General features: G+C 30.9%; 1 protein-coding gene across 2 annotated transcripts; it reads left to right on the top strand.

Annotated features, from left to right (window-relative positions):
• Nucleotides 1-221: 221 nt before the first annotated feature.
• Nucleotides 222-16,457, top strand: FZD10_1 (Frizzled-10; the record flags this gene model as incomplete). 2 transcript variants are annotated; one of them, XM_051210986.1, is made up of 3 exons in its annotated part: nucleotides 222-1,896; nucleotides 2,227-2,946; nucleotides 15,267-16,457. In XM_051210986.1, the coding sequence occupies exons 1-3, from the start codon at nucleotides 474-476 to the stop codon at nucleotides 15,560-15,562; spliced, it is 2,439 nt and encodes an 812-aa protein (XP_051071013.1). In that variant the 5' UTR covers nucleotides 222-473. The 2 variants fall into 2 exon arrangements, with proteins under 2 accessions (XP_051071013.1, XP_012797435.2); XM_012941981.3 differs by having other exon boundaries at nucleotides 222-2,946; nucleotides 15,267-15,562.
• Nucleotides 16,458-16,806: the final 349 nt, after the last annotated feature.

The raw sequence follows: 16,806 nt of genomic DNA, 5'->3' as shown, positions 1-16,806 counted from the left end.
TACATAATGCTTGTTGAGTTATTTTTGACAATAATTAAGTATATTAGCTTAGTATTTCAGTTAACGACATTGAGCTAACCACACATTTTCCTTCAATTCACCTCTTTATTCACAAGGTAAATAATATTAATTACAGGATAGGCTGATTGTTTGTAACCAATCAGGATTAAATGATGAAAAGACAAATCTGTACACTGAATTACAATTTCATGTGTTCTTATTGTCGGTGCTTTCATGCACAAATCTTGTTTTCTTTTTTATTTATGCACTACATTGAACGAAAGTTAATTCACAGATCTCAAATGACTTTTTAACATAATGTCAAGAAGAATACATTTCCAAGCAAATAATAATATGCTCATCCGTCAGTATATTTGTTTTTAAGATGAAGTAATTTGTACAAAATTATACAATTCCGTTCCTTTATTCTGATAGTTTGCATAGATTGTCTCTTGTGGATACAAATTTTAAGAATGCATTTACATAAAAAAATTAGCCTATTCAATATTATTAATACTGTAACGATTATTTTAACTCAGTTCTATGCTGATACTGCTTATACAAACCATAAAACGCAAAACTATTTTACTAAAAGTTCAAACTTATATTTTTATGACCGAATTAATGAAGATATTAATTTCAATGAGAAATACTTACCTCGACAAGTTATCACAAGAAGGTTAAGGGATGTTGTGCCGATTATGTTTCCCATTAACTCAAAAGAAATCGAAGTGTCCGATCATTTGAAAAGTCTAATTGAATCTAATCAAAATGGAAATATACCAAGTGAAGTTTATTCAAACGAAAGGGTAGGTGAACAACATGGAGAAGCTGAAGAAGGTGTAGATGATGTGAGTCACTGTGTTCCAATTCATGAATCTGTTTGTCATGGCCTTCATTACACACATACCTCGTTGCCTAATTCAGTGGGTTTAACAACACAAGAAGAGGCCGCAAAACGCATGAATGACTACCGTTCCTTAATCAATGTTGGATGTTCACAGTATTTGAAATTTTTCCTATGTACGATTTATTTTCCAATGTGTACTCCAGCTTTGAATCCACCAGCTGCCTTACAACCATGTCAAAATTTATGTCGTTATGTTCAGTCAAAATGTGAACCAATTATGAAAAGTTTTAGCTTCCCTTGGCCAATTGAATTGAATTGTAAATCATTACCCTCCGAGTCCGGAATGTGTATACAACCACAAAATTATGATTTAGATAAACAAGGGGAAATTATAAGTCAAGGAATTCCATCTGAAGCTCATGGAGCCATTGCTAACTTGCTACCAGATTTTGGTGAATTTCTAGCTCATCAAAATGCACAAAATCAACAATTGACAGGTGCCCAGACTAACCAGACAGATAACAATCATGGGAAGATATCTCTTATAGATAATAATCAGTCTGGATTGATGAAGCATCATATACTTCATAGAGCCAAACTACAAGCCTCAAAGTGTTATGTTGTTGAAATCCTTTTATATTCCGAACAGGCGCATGATAATATTACATGCGCCCGTCGGTGCAACGCTCATTTGTTTTACAAACCAATTGAAAAACGTTTTGCCAATGTTTGGATGTTAGTTTGGGCCATACTTTGTTTAGCATCATGCGCAATGACAATGATTACATTTACTCTAAGCCGTTCACGTTTCGCTTATCCAGAGAGACCGATTATTTATATATCAGTTTGTTACTTTTTTTATTCTACTGGGTTCATTTTACACGCTCTAATTGGACGTGATTCGGTGGCTTGTAGAAACAAAGTTGAAACTATTTCATCATCATTATTACCCAGCGGAGTATCACAAGAAGGAGCGAAGAAACTTCTTACAAGTGTGGCCCAGTCGAAGGTTAATATTACTTTCTTGATAACTTCTGGACATGAAGGTACATGGTGTACTATCGTATTTCTTATCCTGTTTTATTTTAGTCAAGCTAGTTATTTATGGTGGGTTATGTTAGCTATCTCATGGTTCTTATCGGCTTCATGTAAGTGGGGATGTGAAGGCATAGAAGCTATCAGTAGTATCTTACATATGCTCGCTTGGGCAGTTCCCGCATTAAAGACTATTATCATACTAATCATGCACCGCATTGATGCAGATGAGTTAACTGGGTTGTGCAATGTTGGTTATCAAAATTCAACAAGTTTACTTGCATTTATATTATTGCCACAAGTTATCTACCTGTTGTTGGGTATTTTATTTTTATTGGTAGGTTTCCATTCTTTGATTTCTCTTCGATCAAACTTGAAACAACATGTTAAAAGTCTCATGCCTGTTGCCAACACGAAAACAGGACTAGCAAACTGTTATAACTCACAGTTTAAAAGAAACGTTACAGCAACATTAGCAACATCAGCAACACCACTACAACCAATAACGCTAACTAGTCCAGTCATTCCTCTCAATAATGGGAATATACGACGTTTAGATAAATTGATGATAAAAATAGCCATATTTTCTATGTTATATGTTTTACCAAAGGCCTGTGTTATTGGTGTGAATATTTACAATTATATTAATTACCCAAAATGGATGAAAACACTAGATAAACTGGCGAAACAAACAAACTGTTTGACGGAATACGGTACAAATTGGTCTTTGGTCACCCAATGCGTTAGTGATAATCACTTCCCATCAGTTGAAGCTAATATGCTACAAATTTTCATGTCATTAGTTGTCGGTATCACTTCAGGTATGTGGGTATGGTGTAACCGGAAATCATCAGAAACATGGATAAAATGTATGACAGGCAAAAAGAAAGATTTATCTAAACATGATTTGAATTACCATCATCATATTTGTGAGGATGCTGTTGCCGGTGTTGCCACTGGGAATAATAATAATATGTCTCAAGTTGACCAAAAAGCACAACCTATGAATTCAACCTGTTGCTATTCAAGAGGAGGATGTGGAATAAATAGTCAGCATCCAGGTAAGAATTTCAAAATTGGGATCAACGGTTTATTAATTCTATTTTTTGTCGAGTAACCAAGAGCTAGATAATTTACGTGTTGTCTAAGTCAATGAGTAATAGTTATGTTGAGAAAAATGGCCAGGCATCACAATTTATAATACTCAATAACATGGTGTGAGGATAACCACCATTTTTTCAGTGTTCAACAAAAATGAGATATCTAGTATTTTCAACCATTTTTCTGTCTATGTCAGTGTTGCATGATAGTGCAATTTTCAATGAGGACTTGATATTAATCGTCTGTAGTTATATATATATATATATATATATATATATATATATATATATATATACTGTATGAAAAAGGTAAATAAAGTTAGAGCTTGGAATGAAGTTATCAGTAGAAAATATACTGTTATAGGTACAATTCACTGACTAAATGAACGAGAAAATGCTGGATATTACACACATAGTCAACCTTTTTAAGCAGATAATTTACATATTCACAGACGCGTATGCTACCTCGTAAAAAGTGATGTGCACGTGGTAAGGTATTCGTTAGAGTATGGACATTTAGTTAAAAAGAAATCTGTATCATTGATGCAAGAGAGTTTCTGACAGAAACTTTTCACTATTTACAAAAACTCAGAGCATTATGTTATTTTGATACTAAAATATTCACTCGATTTCTTCTTTTCAGTTTTTCTTTCCTTTTAATGTTAAACCTGGAAGTGAATTGTATTTAGTCGGGGTACAGAATTTCAATGTTTAAAATAGAGTATGTAACCCACACCAAAGTTGGTGACTTTCATGATTATTTAACCAAAATGTTAGGATTGACCTGATTTTTAATTCGAATAAACAATATAATTGGACGAAAATGGAATTTTGTAATAATTGGTCACTTACAAATTAATAATATCACAATCTTTATTTTTCATTAATGAGTAAATTTTTCTCTGCGTTTCTGCTTTTTAAAATTCATTTGTAGAACTCAATTTTTACTAAGGACTGCTGAATGTGAAGTTGTTTACCATTCAGCTACTGATGTGTGATCTAGATTTATCCCTTTTCGGAGCCAGTCGCTTCAAAACAACATAAATTATAGCAAAACATTAACTCATAAACGGTCACTGTATTACTTGATTATGGAAGAACTTGCCTAAATGTTGCATGTTGTTGTAGATTCCTTCTACACTTTCCCAACTTATCACCTATGAGTATAAGCTAGTCAAATGCAGTAGTAGTAGTAGTAGTAGTAGTGGCAGCATACTTCCGAAATAACAGATGATGTCTCTACGTAACCTAAGTTGTTTTCCTGTGTAGTAATCAGTCCCACTAGATCAAACGATTTAACAGATTATAAAGCCTGAATATTCTCAACCAAAGGTATATATATATGCATCACAAATAAGAACATAGTAGAAAGTGTACTACCATGTGATATATTTCCTAAGATCACTAACGTATTTGAAGTTATTTCGGCAAAACTCCAATTATTTATCCTACCAAATTATCATTGAAATCCCTACAACTAGTTATTACGATTATTAATAATCCTATTTATTTCTAATGTTCACCCATATTGACACCAACCAAATATGAACGATAGCATATTATGCCTACACATTATCTTTCGAAAAATTCTGTTTCATAAATAAACTATAATTTTGATGCATATGATTGCTGTTAGAAATTAGTTCTAATTTAGTATAATTTGATTTATTGGAAATCTCGACATCTTGTCCTCGGATGTCATTCGTATTGTTTGTTCGGTTTATTTTTATTTAAAAGTTTAAATGAAACTACAATAGTGGATAATTGTATTTTGTTTATTATGATTGAAGAAATTTATCATCCACCTGCAACATTAAATGTAATTTATCTTATCATAGATATTCACCTGGTTATCTAAATTTCGTTGTACATTGAAGCGTAATTATCGAAATAAAACATTTGGGAAATCTTTTTTTATATTTTGGATAAAAAAATAAAGATATATGTAGCATATTACTTTTATGTTGATGATGATGATGATGATTTTTCTGCAGTTATCAATCGTGTTTTCTGTTGTTCAATTAACTTATTTTTATTAGTTTTCTTTTGAGGAGACGTAAAATACCTAGAAACACTTTGGTATTCTAAACAGATGTTCAGTGACCGGTAGCTAGGACACATATGCGCAAATGAGTGCTTCCTTACTTAAACATATGTGTAATAATACTTACGTGCTAACTGATTAGTGAAATAATAAAAATGAGGTGACGAATCACGTTATTGTTTCTTTGGATAAATGTTGGTTTTTGTTTTATTTTACTGGTTTCATTCTTAAAGTAAAATAGTTAACGTAAATCAGCGTCAGCTTTCTGTGGTCGATTCTTTGGAAAAAATATTTACCTTACAGACAAAGTATAAACATGTACATTGGCACATATGCCAATAATAGACTGATCAATTGCAGTCTTAAACATCAATAGGAAGATTCAAGCAAAACAATACCAAGTGAATGTACTATATTTGCTCACAAATTTAAGGAGTATATTCAAAATAATTTAAGTACAATTAAACTGATGCTTGATTCACTTATAAGAAAAAGCGAACTTAAATTTTTTCGAGACGTTACTGTTTTCTTATTGTGTTTAGTAATATTTTTTCTGACCCAAAACACCTAATCCTCAGGAAATTTGTGGCAATCTTAGAAGAAATATATTTATAATGGAATTCGCTAATGTTTGGAATGAGATGGTATCAATTTTCCAATCTACTTCATTTTAATTCTTTGAAAAAGATTCTTCATGATGGAAGTAACAAAGGAGATTTTTACTACATTTATTAACGAAACATCTACTTTTCGTTAGCCGAAGTTGTTCAACTATCTGTCTTCCAAAATGAAGAGATTCCCATTTTCATTGTTTCAAATTTCCCAAGAGAATGAAAATTATGAGTTCATCACCACACATGTAAATCGACTTGACCATATTTACATTACGATAATAAATCTAATGAGTAAACACAAAACTTTCAGCAAATATAGCTTATATCACCCTTATTACTGAGTTACCGACAGATCGACACTCAAACTCCACAGCAATTTACGACCAGTCTAGTTGATCCAGCTTTAATAGCTTCTTTTGAAGAGAGACTTTTTTCCCACGTTTGGTAAGTCAATTTCTCCTATTAACTATAACAGCTATTAATAGGAATGTATTGCGATTCAAGCGATTTCGAATCTTAAGTGCTAAAAGATGCTAACCCGCGTCTTCACTCCTTACTAGTGATCTCGATTACAGTAAGTATTAGTCTGCAAGAATGTTCTTGTCTTTCCGCTATATAACTGACTGGATTATGATTAAATTAACATTCAAGTACATCTTTATATATTACGCATCACCATAAAATTTTCATAGAAAGAGGAAGAGTTGTGCCCGAAGTAATTATTTCCTTATGTCTGTTATGCTAATACATTTAATATGTTAAATTAAGAAAAACAATATCGAATAACACCAACAACTTTTAATTGATGAATCACCCAAACATATAGTGCTATAGATTGTACAGCCATTTCAACGTTTTGAAATTTAATACAGAACTGGGAGGATATTTGACTATCTGAACAGTATTCTAAGTCTTTTCTTAAACTTACCAAGAGAAGCAAAGTACAGTAGGATCCACGGATAAAAGTTTAGACTATACGGTGTTTATGTAATATAATTATATTAGAGTAAATAAAACGTACTTCCAAGTTATTTGCTTTCGACATTTGATCACTATTTGTGTTTAAAACTTTACCTTATCGACACTATAAAGTGTTTCTCTGATAATGAAACGTAAAACATGAACCGACAAAATGTGAAACTTCAAACTAGGCAATAAAATGTACTGGTTTCAATAAATATGTTAGTGCTTTACTCTTTCCACTCTGTGTGAAAAATGTTGAACTGGAGACATTTTCGTTGGCTTAAAACTCACAGTTCAAAGTACACAGATCTTTTTTCAGATAACATTTACGTATTCAAAGAGAGTTCTGTAGGAGGTTCACAGTATATCCTAACAATTCTCAGACCTCAAAGATGTTCTCATGAGGGAATATGGTTATCTTATTCCCTAACCATAACAGAGCTAACCGATAGTGGGTGTTTTACTTTAGGTAAATAAGGCTTTCCCTGAAATGACTTATTCGTAAACGTCCCTTGCATATCAATGAAAACATTGAAAATTCACCCTACTTTTAGATTCTAATATACTATTCAATTAGATGTACACTTGACAAATTTACTGATACGTTTACTGTATGCACCAGCTGGTAGAAACTATATGTAACTACACTGTTTAGCAAATTACTTAGTAAACTGTGTAATTTTTTCGAACACATTATAAAAAAATACATTGCTTTTTAGGATGTGTGTGTATATGCTCGTTTATATTTAGTACAACAAATGTATTGGATTCCTTTTTTTTGTATTTGAAACTTTTAATGCTTCTTTGGTTTTTCCTAATGAGTGTTTTTCGGTAGACAACAGTCATTATCATCGATCTATAAAATAAAGAAACTGTTTCATTTTCCTGGCTGTTTGTCGTTCTCCTCCCTCTTTTTTTAATCAATGAAAATGTAGGTAGGTAATAGCTATAAAAGTTACAAGCTTCGGATTTATTTATTTATTAAACCAAAAGTCCATTTTGCATGTATTTACAACAAACTATTTATGGTTATTGGATGAGTAAAATCAATAAAAAACAGCAATCTGTTTACTTGATGTAATAAAACAAGTAGGCTACTTTTTCACTGTTCTATGAAAATAAACAGGCCATAATGTGACTGGAAAAGTTAAAATGAATAATTACTAACTAAAACGACGTGCCTTTGTAAGAATTCCATGTTCAAGGTTACCATACCGTAACTTTAAGGCTAATTAAATATACTGAAGAATTTTAGATAACGCCTCTTGATGTTTCAGACTGGATAAATTTTTTTGAGTAACCATATTGTTTTGTGAAATTACTGTAACTTTTCTGAAAACTTTATTGTGATCCTATTTATGGATGAGACTTTCCTAGAAATTACTCATTAAATATAATTGTTAGAATATGTAAACGAAGTCCTCGCCTGGTCAAATCTTTGAGGACGCAAGCTAATAAGAAACAGTAATTTCATAGTTCCATTAAGAATGTACAGAAGTGACTTTTATCTTTTTGCATATTATTTGAAATTGTCGGATCTTGAACAAAGAAAACACAGTTCACTAGCATCATAACTTGTTCGACTTAAACAATAACTTTCTAAACAGTCGTTTGATTTCAATTACGCATAGTTATTCGGTTTAGTTCACAAGGTAATCTCTCCAAAATTTAATTTAAATTTTACTGGCTTCTTTAAGGATATATAGCTTTTGTCAGTTAGTGACATTGGGAACACGTACAATACCTATACTAGGAACACTCACAAGTCCTATAGTTCATTTTGCTTATTTCTATTTATTGCTGTGCATAATTCTTCAGACCTTTAATCATTGTTCGTATTCCATTAACGAGCAGTCATAATCGGTTTTTCATGAAAACTAACTTCTAATAGAACGGTTTTTATAGATCCTCTACCTTGATAATGTACATTTTACTCAATGACTAGTTTGAAGATTAGCTTGTAAGGTTCAATGAAGACCCAGTTGCCAAGGGAGTTTAGTTATGTCGAGAGTGGGATAGATTTCATATTCGACTAAAGGTTATTGTTACACAACACAGTTGACTATTAAAAATCTTTTCATTGGATTTGTACTGGTTTTCTGGTAGAGTGCTTCCAGTCGGTTCTGAAGGTACTGAGTTTAATCTTGTATGATGTATTAAAATGAACTATTTAATCTATTTTAGTACATAAGCTCATCGAATAGTTATTCTAATATTTTATCCGATTGCACTCGATGTCGGTTTTAATGACATCTAATATGTATAATTCTAAGTATTGAAGGATTTTCCTTGATGTCTAAACTACAAAGTGAAGATTTTCCTGTCTTCTATCGAAAACGTCAATCGACTCATAACCATAACCGATATGAATATGTTACTTTAAACAGCTCTTCTGACAGTAGAATCAAACCACATGAATCCTACAATTCCAGTGTTATTTTCTTATCCTGAAAACTAATTACCCATCAACTAGACTGATTAAGATAAGTTATACCTATACAATATGTTAAATGGTTTTTATTCAATATCCAATGAGGTGTTTATGTCTAGACAACATAAAACCAATAGTAATAAAAGAGCTTCATTAGTAGTAGTCAAATTAATCTTGTTTTTATGCTGATATAAAATAAATATCACTTATTCTACTTTGTTGTATAAACGTTGTCTGTATCTTCTTGATGAATTTGTCTGAAATATACAGGAAAGAACAATTTCACTATTGTAAACTTAATGTAAATGATCACTATTTGTTTCATTCGATTCCTTTATCACATCAATCGTTTGGTTTCATATGAACCCATTTAAGTGTAAAGGTCAAAAATAGGCCATTGTTTGACGAGATATTTTCCATACTTGATAGGAAAATAATTTTTATTGGAAAGATGTATAGGCCCTGCCAAACTTAGGCTATTTTTCCTATAGGTAATAAGTTGCATGGACTTTCATTACCAAATATTCACAGACAAATGTTCCTTGGACAGTCTCTAGTTACTCATACTTAACACTTTCTAAAAAGGAGAAAGGCTCTATGAGACTATTTTTTACTGTCTTTCTTTTACAAAATAAAGTTTCTCCAGTTATTAGTATCTTTTCTCTACTGAAAGTTTTACTTTTGAACAGTTTCTTGAATATCATGAAGACTATTAAACATTCCTAACAATTTGGAAATGGTATTCTGTTCAGGTTCAACTCAATTTCTTACCTCTTAACGCATAAAGTAAATTCTACTAATTTGAGAGTTTTATAATTTATATCAGTAAACTATGTTAATGTTTTATGTTGTTGATACTGGACTGGAAACTGTTAATATAGATTTAACACATACTGTAGTGTCATACTGTCATACTTGTACCCAAGCTATGTACGTTGATAAACATATTATGCACATCGATAAGTTTGTTGATTTCATTCAAATATTTCACTTAAATTGCTTGTTGTATAATATAAGTAATCGTGAAATAATCAGCCCCACTAGGACAATTTGACTTTTCTTGATTGTGTGGTGCTATCTGAGCTAAATGCCTTAGTTGCAGAACAATAAGCATCCTCTAATGAGTCTGTCTAGAAGACTAATGACAGTTTCACAACTAAATTACTAGTCTCAGAGAACACAACACAAACAAAAGCATCCACCTCAAGTGTAGATGTTCTCCACCATTTCAAAAATACTATAACTGTAATCAACAGTGATATATGTTTGAGTACCAAGAAAAATATGACTGGATATTTTCAGGAGTTAACATATGAAGACGTTCAAGGCTTTTTGTGTGATGTTTCTAATTACTTGTTAATGAATATGGTATTTTTGAATGGCGCTTCAATCGGTTAAGTGACAAATGTTTACTACTTTATAATCAATAGATTTTATCCATCATGAACTACAATATATAAATAGTCCGTTGTACAATTCAAACTTGGATTAATTTTAATTTGGTTATTTATTCTCTGAAGAAGTGACTTACACCAAGTCACGAAACGTCAGAAAATCTATTTTTTCTACTCATTGGTATATTACAAATATATTATTTATTTATAACAATCTACCCAATGCTCAGTTTATTCGAAATTATCAAGTCAAACCTAGGTAATTATACCTACAACAATATATCTCCACTTAATAAGTGGATATTAAACAGTTGCATCCTAATCTCCGTTCCCTTAAAGAGGCTTTATTTAACTTACTAGCACACAATAATATCATTCACAAAAGAATGTATCAGCCACCGACAAAATTACTAATCAGATATTCGGTATAGTTCCATCACATTTATAATGAATATATCAATATAAATCAATTAAACAAGCCCAGTAGTCAATCGTTTCATCAATTTATTGATAGTGGGAATTATGATGGATAAGTAGAAAATGTTAAGCTGAACCACACTATTTACACAGATATAGTGAAAACAATTTTGTTGTGAATTACTAAGGAAAGCAATCACTTATACCACTGTGACTGCGCTATCTCTATCTTAATATGGAATGAAAATGATTATTATAGTGATTAATCGTAATATTTGGTCTATTGAATGGTTTGACAAATCTGTTATTTCCACTGTAATCTCTTGCTGGCAAAGCAAAAGCCGAATCGTAGTTCATTCACTTAATTTTTACAAGATTAAATATACACTCAAGTAAGTGTTCATCAGTTCTCTAATTATCTGTATGTTTATATATATATATATATATATATATATATATATATATATATATATATATATATATATATATAGCTTCAGATGTCACTAATTCTTTATAAAGGCCAAAACATCTTTGAAGTATTTTGTCCCTTCAAGATTGATCTTACACTTGGTTTATTATATGTGAGGTGCTATCGTCGATCTATTCTTAAGCTTCCTGAGCTTAACTGAGTATTTGGGGACATATTTCATTGTTTGTGTTCCTTCATCCTAAGAGTCAACTGTCTAGATGTTTCTCTTACATATACTCTTTGGATTCATGACACTTAATTCCATAAACACAGTTTTATTGTTTCTTTTTTTGGCGTCTTGCGCTTCACATTCATTAATCCTAATCTAATAGCGTCACTAACTCGAAAATAAACTTTTCGATTATGTTTATAATTCTTTCTCGATCTTCCAATGTATTCTTACTGTATGGGGTGACTACTTTATTTCTCCATTCTCTTGGTAAATATTCTAGTTTATTTTCTTCATTGTTAGTAATCTTATTCAAAAACTTTTTAGAGTAAATTAGTTACCATAAGTGTAGATAAGACTAAATTTACTTTAGTCTGTTTATCTTCTGTTTCTGTAATAAGCTTATTACTTGAATGGAAATGTAATGACTTATAATCTAGTTATCTCTTAGAATACTAGTTATTACATTGTTTTATATATTTTTTCAATCAGATAATCAAGAAAATCTGCTTTGTAGTTTTCAGATTCTATTTGCTTGATCAATTTATTGCAATCTGATATATTGTTTATCGGTTCAATAATTTTTTTCTCATCCGTCTTGTTTGGTCATTACAAAGATGTCATCCACATCTTATAACCAAGTTGTAGGCGGACATCGACATCTTATATATGCATTATTTTTCAAAGCATGGACATAATTAAAATTACTGGCGAACCGTACTCTACTCTTGTCCTTGAAAAATAAATGACGTGAAACAGACGCATATGGATCTTCTATATGCTCAGCTCCTGATTTCTATCAAACTATTTAAATGTTGATGAATGTTCAAATTAATCTCCATAAACCGTTTGAACACAATCTTTATTTTTATTAAACAAAATAACTCCAAGAAAATTTCCAGTGTAACATGTATTTGAAAAGAAATTTATGTTTTACGTTTATTTAAATTGTCATTTATCCATACTTAGATCCATTTCAATACTGATATCGACAAACACACGAATAGCAACCAGTTATACATGCATCCATCCATCAAAATAATAGATAAAAGCACATATATTAGAAGCTATAATTATGAAAATATCTCATATTTCGAAATGAATAAATACAAATATCTCTAATGAAAGTGTATACCTTAGTAAACAAAGACATTTCTTATCAGGACATGATGTAACATGATATGTAGGTAATCGTTTAGAAAGAAAAAAATAGTACTGCTTTAGATAATTCATAAATATGATGATTGCTTATATTATATAAGACCTACTTCTTAGACTAAAAACCAATAATATATCTAAAGTGAAAAGTAATTTAATTTATGAAACCTCTAAAGCTACATTAAACTAAACCGAAAATATTAATTTGTTGGAAAAATATTTGAAGATAAGTCTTTTCGAATATGTGGACACATGAATGAAATCTGTACAAGGTGTTTTTATGTTTGATGCTTGTTATTATGCAAAAATAAAAGAAACTTATCATTGTGCTTAACAAAACTATTCAAGTTCATTTCAGAATCAACCATACAATTGTATGGTATAACAACATTATATTTATGCGTTTATCTGTATTAGTTACTTCAGTTAAGTCACTTATGAGATGAATTAAAAATCTTAACTAATTTCTAGAAAGTCTTCACATTATTAGACCAACTATGAAATATCCTTTCAAGACTACTTATTTGAACCCATATTACAGTATTATAAATCCGTCCAGCAGTAGGCAATTAACTTGTAAATGTCACGTTGATCATTCGTACATATTCTGCATCCAGACTAACATTTTACTCATTTTTAGAGTATTTTGTTCTTCAGGCTGGATGACTTAATTTTTAAGCCTTCATTTTCTTTATCGACACTATCATCAGCAGACACTTCATTATGAAATAAGTTATTAAAATTTCTGCACAATGGACGAGCTGCCTGTTCTATTGACATAGAATTCAGTTGATTGTTGTCCATAAGTGTATGGCCGTTGTTCATATACTTATTTTGATTGTTTTCACGTCTAACCTGATCGTTGACGTTGGAGTTATTTATACTTTTCTTTATTGGTTGATAGATCGAATCAGTTTTGATATGTCTTTTGAATGACGTGTTACCGGAGTATCATACTTCTAAGAATTTTCTAGATTTCTTTTTATTTCCTCTTTCCAGTACTCCGACGTTTTTTCGTCAGAATCATGTTCATAGTTGCCCACTTAGATTGAGATGAGAGAAGCTATGTTGTAGCTTCTAACCACTAGCTGATATTCATGTAGACGTAGACAGAGCGATCGATCTTTTTTCTAATATAGTATTTCCATGAGTTGGTGTAGCTGACTTTGTAAATGATATTTGGTTGGTCTCCTTTTGTCATTATGTTCATTGGTCTGCATAATAATGATTATTATTATTCGTATTATTAGTTAAACATCATTATTAATCTCCCCTATACATGATTCCTTCACTTCTCATTCACCCCTCCTTATTACGTCTTAGTAATTTGGTCGAACTGTAATTGCACTATTATTCTCTCGCACCCTATTTGACCCATATTTATTCCGATCATGGATCTTAAAATTTCACTTAACAAATACGCAGATTCAAGTTAACATTCTATCTGAGTCATATCAACCTTAACAATTTTATTGTATTTTGTTTATCACAATCCTAAATTTACATGCTTTAAACGATATACTTTGTCCTTAACCTGGCCATTTTTCGAATTATTAATTTGGATATATAATTGTAGAACCTGAAGAGAATTTATCGAAAAGAATATTCTTCGTTCAAGTACTAGTCTTTTGATTATGAAGACGTTATAGGTTTCTGCTTTACACCTCGTCCTAGAGGTCTAAATAATCTGCTTGTGATCTTGAGGATTTTTTCTATATAGAGTATAATTATCTGTTTGATGATTTCTGTTGTTTGTTTTAAGCTTGGTGATCGGCTTGATGTTTCTTGATGAAGTGTTGTGTGCTGATAATGTTATCGAGAAATACAATAAAAGCTTCATGATTAAACCATCCAGCTCAGACAACATAGCACCTGCCAAATCCTCATCTTGAACTACAAATTTTCTCCACCATTTATCTTCATTCACAAGAATGGGAATAACTAAAAAGACTTAGTTATCTCTAAATTAATTGTAAATTAACATTCATGTAATAGAAGTGTGATGGAATGACTGATTGTATTTTAACTCAACAATTGTTTTCATGTTGACACGATACCCTTTTGCATAAATATTGCTACTAATCCATCTTGATAAATATCCAAGCTCTTAAGAGTGACATTTTCAGTCCCAAAGTAAGAATAATATTTTTGTACTTTTGTTTATTTTACATCTCTGTTGCCTTATTCAGCAAATTATTTTTATGAATAGTAGTAGTGTTATCATTACCACTATTGCAAACAGACATATCATCAAGTATTATTACGATGAATAGGTATATATTTTTCACCGTACAATTTTGAGAATGAATTGGCCGAAAGGAGTTATTGATTGGACCAGTCTATCTTGACTTTAAAATACCGATGCTTTCTCAAACCCCTTCTCTTTCTAATTGAGTTTAATGACCATGAGGAAATATTAGTCAAAATAAATCCCAAGAGTTGATTAAAACAAATAGTTTGGAGTTGCTTTCTATCAATAAAGAGCTACATATCCACATTTTTATAGAACAATGCTCATTTAAAATTTATACGAAATATTTTGCCGCTCACTAGTTTTCATTCAGTGATAACTATAGTAAATGATACAAACTTTACAGATAGCAGATTATTTTTATATTTCAGGAAACAGCATCAATTTTGATAATTCAATGAACAATACTAGTCACCTGGTAGTTGATTCGTCTCAGTATCATCAGCATGGAATTGCACGAAACAACATGAGAAATTTAATGCCTTCTGGATCATTAAATTTATCATCCGGAGCAGCTTCATGCACAAGTACAGTACCTTTGTCATATGGTTTAGGAACAATGGATATGTCTTTATTAAATTCAAATGAATCGAATTATTGCATTCGTTCGTCACAAAGACAAACCGTTAAAATCAGACCGACTAATATTGGAAGACCTGACTTTTGATTTACGTTCATTTCATTAGTAAATAGTGTACAGTGTACTTGAATAAAGTTCAACTATGGCTACATTTATCCACAATAGCATATATTCACCAACTTATAAACAAGAGATTATATCAAGGAAACTGTAACATGGAACAAAAGTCAAATGTGGAAAGAATTATATCCTGCAAGTTTTGTTCAACCCATACTAATACATAATGACATTATATTATAAAGTCATTTCATAAGTGCTGATTCCTTCACTTGTTTTCCGTCAGCTAACTATTTATTAGTTTAAACGCAGAAACCGTCTTTACACACACACACACACACACACACAATATGCTCATCTTTGTATATAAATTAATTTGTGATTGATATTCCAGTAATCTTTTAACTTGAATTGTTTTCTTTTATTCTTTTCATATTTGGTGAAAATCAAGAAGCTTATCAGCCTGTATACCCACATTCATTTACATTACCATGAGTTAATCTGTTCAATTTTTGAGTGAACTTTATCTTAAGTTTATCTATTGGTTGTAGAGAAAAGAAGATAAATCAAACTGTTCAAAAAACCCAAAAACAAAACAAAGCAGTTGGATAAATTTAACTTGGTATTGGTTAATTATAATAAACTAAATCAACAACTACTAATTAACCATGATCAATCAATGTAGCCTAGAAAATTCCTTTTCAATTTATTATTATTTTAATTCCATTCTATTCGTAATTTATAAAACTTGTTTAATACTTCCATTTGGGAAATGTGTAAACGTATTCAATTCTAAAGAATAATATAAATACTCAGCCTGAATAATTATTATCAATGCCGTACTTTTCTTGCCAACATCCATTCGGAACAAATAAGATAAATGTAAAAAAAAGAGAGGAATAAAGAGATACTGAAAACATCAAGAGCAAATATAAGCAAAACTTTACTGACGAGGTTAAGGAATTATAAACAAGATCATGATTTAAATTTTTCTAAATAAGTGGCGATACGTTAGGATTCGTAATATCTTAGTTATCACCATGATCAGTCTCCGTAGTATTATCTTAAACACTTCAATCAATCAACTGTATATCTTTTTTTTAATATATGCCATAGATTTTAAATAGTACGGTGATATCACCTGGTGTCACCTGTTGGTGCTGGAGAGTTTCTTGATCCGTCGGTGTGATAATTAAATTATCGATTGTCCGCTGTTGAAGTGATAAAACTAAACAGAAAGTAACTTATAGAAAATGACATCTGTAACTTCACAA

Source organism: Schistosoma haematobium, chromosome ZW, assembly GCF_000699445.3.
Source record: "Schistosoma haematobium chromosome ZW, whole genome shotgun sequence".
In the NCBI taxonomy this organism is placed as follows: domain Eukaryota; kingdom Metazoa; phylum Platyhelminthes; class Trematoda; order Strigeidida; family Schistosomatidae; genus Schistosoma; species Schistosoma haematobium.
The sequence above is the reverse complement of the archived record's forward strand: the minus strand, read 5'-3'. Positions and strand labels throughout refer to the sequence as shown.